The following is a 6069-nucleotide window of genomic DNA, read 5'->3' as shown; positions in this document are numbered from 1 at the left end:
CACCCCTGTTCCCAAACTTTTGATGAATTGTCTAGGAGTAGGAGCCTAGGCTTCCGGTCCAAGATTCTTCATTGAGAGAGATTAAAAACTGGGGGAAATCATGAATTCCTAAGGCCTAAGGCTAAGGTTGTCGAGACATAGTAGGCAAAAGTAGTTCCTAATCCGCTGGTCCAGTATTCTTCAATCTTACCATTTTTTGGTTATTTGTGAATGGAGTGGGAAGACGTGGAGTGTCATCAAGCGACTAGCCCAGGATAGGGAAAGGTGGAGAGTGTTTGGTCATGGCCTATATCCTGACCCAGGGTGAGAAAGGCAATGATGATGTGAATGGAGTGGCCGGTGTGTGAGTGTGCACCCACATGTGTGTAGGGGGGGGGGGGGATTTTTGTGATATAGTTTTTGCTTTTGGGGCAACTAAATGCAAAATAGATTACTAGATCTACTACTAAAGTCGAGCCTAGAAGTCTTGTTTTCTCGCAACTTTTGGAAGGCATTTTCAAATGAAGTACAATGTATAGTCCGGGAGCGTTGCCTCAACTACAATTGAAGATGTGTGAATATTCAGGTCACAACTTAACATTTTTAGCTCTAGAAATTGAATTCGATGCAAAAAATGCTTCTTCCCAGTCCTCGCAGAATGACAGAATGAAAGATGACGCCAAACTCTCGCAAATAACCCACAAAACTCGAGAACGGAAACCGATCGGAGAAACAGAGCTCAAGTTTATTATCCCGAGCGTTCTGAGAAATAGTCACTTCGCTAATAAAATGGCCCCAGGACTCTGGTCTGGGAATGGGAAATTGTTGCTTACAATGGGATGAGTTTTTAAAGAAAATAAAATTTTGAAGAATGCAGAGTTAGTGCCAAAGTTTAAAACACCTCCTTTTTAAAAAAAACTTAACTCTCTCACCTTCTCTATCTGGCCTCTTGGGCGTTATTAAAGTGTGACACAAAGTTGTATCATGTGCCTCTATACATGACGTGTAGTCTCTAACCCCTCAAACTGGCTTGCGCTTACTTACTTTTTATAGACTCTCGATAATCTCCTATCTTGGGTCTTGAAGATCTGTTTTTCTGGAATGGATTATAGTTTTTTGTCCCTGGGTTTTCTATTGTTTGTATTTGTGTCAGGACGTGGTGGAAGCAGGCGCTCGTCGATTTTTGAGCCTGTGGAGTTATTGGTTTATCTTGAAGCTTGCTTTCGATGAGTGAAATACATGACCTGTTTATCTCGGAATACAAATTACAAGTCAAGATATTTGCGATTGAAGGAGGTGGGGGTTGCTTGGTTTCAAAGGTAAGTAAAATTAACGAAAAATGTCCGCCAAAATTTGGTTATTTACATAGCCTGACAGTTTGTGGAGACTGAAATTTACATTTTTTGTGCCTTTATTAATCAATGTAAATATGTCAGTAAAACCCACATTCAAAATGGGTTCTTAAATGGACATGAAAGGTGTTGAGCCAAGAAAAAACCCAACAAATTTTTTATAAAAAATTGCCAAACCGGCGAAAAAATGCCAATTTCTTCAATTTCAATTTCATTATTTTGACAAGCACCTGATTTCACCACACTGCCTCACATTTTTTGTTTTTGTAAGTGTTTTTTTCATGGCGCTCGTAAACAACTACACATAAGGTCATTGAGTGCACAGAACACATTTTCAGCAATTTCAGTTTGAGTTTGATAGGACCTGAATTAATCTTGAGTTTTGCCAGGGTTAGTGGCAGATGCCTGTACTCTTTTAATAATCTATTTTGGGATCACCAAGGGCGTGCGCAGCTCTGAGATTTTTTCGCCCTTCCTTACATCCGAGAGAGCTCGGTGTTAAATTCTTACACCTCAGGTGTGTGGCTGAAAAACAGCAGGAAGGAGCCAGGCGAAGCAGTAGGAGTCAGGACGTAGCAGTAGAAGGGCAACAGAAAGATTCAGGAACCCACAGGAGGGGTAAAAAAGGAGAGGGGGGGGGGGAGAAAGTGGAGATGACAGCGAGATCAGAGAACATGTCTGATTAGAGAGCAGGTGAAAGAAAATTTTAGAGAACAAGAAAATCCTCCATTGCTGTTAGATTTCGAACCTGGATCCTATTGCACGAGAGGCGAATACCATACCTCTAGACCATGAGAGCTGCCCTTTCTATTGCTTAGTGTTCATTAACCCTATCCGTACGTCGTGTTTTACTATCGTATCAGACGACGTGGGGAACTCTGTGCCACCACTTTCTAAAGAGGGAATTTACTCGTTAATCCAATCTCTACGCTTTGCATTATAGCAGTCTGTTAAAATTATTTTTTTGAGAAATACTACTGAAAGTTTCAAAGAGATATATATATATAAAATTGAAGTATTCTAAAATGGGAAGAATACAACCCCGGGGGGGTACAAAATGACAGCAGGGCGTACGGTATAGGGTTAACATAAAATATAAAATTTAATGAGAGGTCAGTAGAAACGCTTTCTTAAGAATGATTCACTCAAATGTTTTTTAAAGCGGCATATTTACGTTTAAATGTGAGGGCACGGGAAAGATACTAATACTAATATGTGTCATGACATGCTGGAATCAGGCGCTCGTCAATTTTTATGGATGTGGAGTTATTGATGTCACCTGAAAGCTTTTTCATTTGCCGTGCTTTCTGTGAAAAAATATCCATCTAGCTTAAATAGAAGTCGAGATATTTGCGATTGAAAAGATGGAGTAGCCTGTTTCCAGCGGTTAAATTAATGAGGAAATGGCCACCAAGGTTTTGTATTTTTAAATTCAAGAGCTTTTAAGAGTCCTTGAAAACTGAAAACTACATGTTTTGTGCCTATAAACAAGATTTTTCAGTCAAATTTCCATGGACATAAAATATGCTTTCATATCAACAACAAAGGTGTTTAGCCAAAAAAACAAATTTAGATAAAAATTGCCGTACTTGTGGGAAAATAGCTTTTTTTAAATTTCATGATTTTGACGAGCGCCTGATTTCACCAAGATGAATCACATATATTGTTAAATAGACTAGACTCGTGCGGGTCCCTTTGGGGGGGGTTGGGGGGGGGGGGGAGACCTGGCTTTAGATCCTGATAATGAATTGAAAAAAAAAATGTCCCTGAATTACTATTAGGGATTCCTTTTTGGAAAGCTGGAAACGTCTGCCAAGAGTGAATTACTTTTGAAGCGCGGCTAAATTGTTTCCTAGCCCCAACCCTTGTCTTCAGTCATTGTGGTTACCTTTCTCCTCTTCCATATTTTTAGAAATGTTTTTCGCATTTGTGTGGTCTAATTTATTCATGTTACAAAGTAAAGCTTTCTTTATACTGGCTGAATATGCTGGTTGGCAACAGATTTTTTTGAGTTATGGTAAATATAGAAAGGATTTTTATTTATTAGTACGATCCAGGGGATTATTGGAATGTCAGAGCTTAAGAAGGGTTGGAATTGTTTGGTCGTGTGTCATGAAGTCGGTGAATTATTGGGTAGTGGGAATTGTTTGGTCGTGTGTCATGAAGTCGGTGAATTATTGGGTAGTGGGAATTGTGGGGTTTTCTTTGTTGACACAGATATACATGTATTTTTGTGTGTCATTTATAGTCCTTTTTGTGGGTGGTTTGCGGGTGCTCTGGTTTGGTTTGCTCCTACTTTCCAATCAAACAATACATCTATCATCCTTATCTCTCCTCCTTTTTTGTGTGTATGTTACTCTCTTGTAACATATCTTTTCTTCGGCATTTATATGACCTTACTGTGTTGCAAATGTCGTAAAACTCATAATAAAACTAAACTAAGTGGGTGGTTGGCGGGTGCTCTGGTGTGGCTTGCTTCTTCTTTCCTATCTACCATCTATCGTCCTTATCTATCCTTTTTTGTGTTTTTACTCTCTTATAACACCTCTAATCTTCGGCACTTATATGACCGTACTGTGTTGCAAGTGCCGTAAAACTCACAATAAAACTAAACTAAAATGTTCCATTGAAGTGGGAGGAACTGCTGCTTTTTCTTTCCTCATCCTTACTATAACTATGGTCATTTTTCCTCTACTTCTTTTGTATGTTTGTCACTCTCTTGTGACCCGCTATTTCCGGGGTGCCTTGATAGTCGAAGCAGGCTTTGCGTTGTTTAAGCTAGAGAGGTGAGCAGAGTACGCCTGATTCCCCGTTTAAATTTTTCTGTTTACATTGTTAGTGGTTGACGGGTGCTCTGGTGTGGTTCGCTTCTTCTTTCCTCCTGTCAAACATCTATCGTATTTATCCCTCCTCCTTCTTTTTCGTGTTTGTTACATTCTTGTTTGTAACAGCTCTAATCTTCGACACTTATATATATATATATATATTTGACTTTATTGTGTTGCAAGTGCCATAAAACACTTACTAAAACATATATATGACATCCAGCCCTTGGCGCTCATATATATATATGACCTTATGCAGTTGCGAGCGTCGTAAACCACATACTAAGTGGGTGGTTGGCGGGTGCTCTGGTGTGGTTTGCTTCTTCTTTCCTATGAGACATCTATCGTCCTTTCTTCTTTTTTTATGTTTGTTACTTTCTTGTAACACCTCTAATCTTTGGCACTTATATGACCTTATTGTGTTGCAAGTGCCGTAAAACTCTTACTAAAACTAACAAAAATTTCTAAAGAGAAATGTCAGGGAACCCCCGAGCTGACCACAGGTGTGTATTTTTGTCCACAGGAAGCACACCCTGAACTGCCATAGAATGAAGCCCGCCCTGTTCAATGTTTTATGTGAGATCAAAGAAAAGACAGGTGAGTGGTTGCCAGATTGGTCTCCTCTGTGCCCAGGTGCCTTGTTGTGTGTGTGTCTATGTGTGTGTCTATGTGGTTCTCATCTGTGTGTGTGTGTCTGTGTCATTCTTATCGGTGTGTTTTTGTATGTGTAATGGGGGGTGGGTTGGGCGGGGAATACACTACCAAGCAGGCACATAGCTGAGTCAGCTGGACACAGAAATCTCTTTGTTTCTTAAATATATATGTACATGTTATTTACTCTCAAAGCACATGTTAGAATTAAAAAATTTGTCCCTTGAAAAATCTGCTTCTGTGATCATCATCGGAACTTCACACCTGATAATGGGTGGTTGGCAGGTGCTCTGGTGTGGTTTGCTCCTTCTGTCCTATGGAACATCTATGGTCCTGATCTCTCTTCCCTTCTTTTTTGTGTTTATTACTCGCTTGTGACACCTCTAATCTTCGGCACTTATATGACCTTATTGTGTTGCAAGTACAGTAAAACTCTTACTAAATAAAACTAATAAATACCTGATAGAGGTTAGAATTACAATGATCATGTGGACAGGGACAGGAGCAGTATGACTTGTGACAAACTTCATGGATTTTCCCGTAGAAAATTTTGCCCAGATTGTGAACAACAATAAAAAGGAAAGTAGATCTAGATGTTCAATGGATAGTGGGAGTGGGATGCTATACTCTTTCAACATTTGATCAGCGGAGGGTATTGTTCATTTGAGCCTTACACATCCCCTCTCTTTAGGAAGAAGAATGTGTTTTCTACAACTTTACGGGGAAATATTGTTACACACAAGTTGTTTCCCCTCTGATCTTGTCAGAAAACGTTCCGGGAAGAAGGACAAAATAAACACAGGCACACACACAAACAGACACACATACTCATGGTTTGCTCCTTCTTTCCTATCAAACGTCTATCATCCTAATCTCTCCTCCTTTTTTGTGTATGTTACTCTCTTGTAACACCTCTAGTCATGGGCACTTATATGACATAATATTGTTTTGCAAGTGCCGTAAAACTCTTACTAAAACTGAAACTCAGTTACACACACACACAGTCACACACGCACACACCCAGTCACACACACACACCCAGTCACACACGCACACAGTCACACACTCAGGTACACACACACATACACACACACACACACACACACACACACACTCGCACACACACACATATGAAAAGACCCTCTACCTATCCTTGCTCTGCTCTAAATCTGCATCCTGTGTTGTATGAGGCAAAAGCTATTGCTTGTCAGGCTTGTCTGATTAAGGCATCATTAAAGTTTATGGCTGTAGGGCAAGAGGTG

The 6069-nt window shown here is 39.9% G+C and overlaps 1 protein-coding gene across 1 annotated transcript in view; it reads left to right on the top strand.

Annotated features, from left to right (window-relative positions):
* Positions 1 to 6069, top strand: part of LOC101848905 (pre-B-cell leukemia transcription factor 1) — a gene marked incomplete in the record, with an annotated part of 28665 nt that overhangs the window by 1764 nt on the left and 20832 nt on the right. Inside the window, 1 exon segment of the mRNA XM_035971438.1 lies at positions 4680 to 4753. Coding sequence (XP_035827331.1) covers positions 4680 to 4753 — 74 coding nt within the window.

This window comes from Aplysia californica, unplaced genomic scaffold (assembly GCF_000002075.1).
Source record: "Aplysia californica isolate F4 #8 unplaced genomic scaffold, AplCal3.0 scaffold00436, whole genome shotgun sequence".
Taxonomy (NCBI): domain Eukaryota; kingdom Metazoa; phylum Mollusca; class Gastropoda; order Aplysiida; family Aplysiidae; genus Aplysia; species Aplysia californica.
This window is presented reverse-complemented; position numbering and strand designations above follow the sequence as displayed.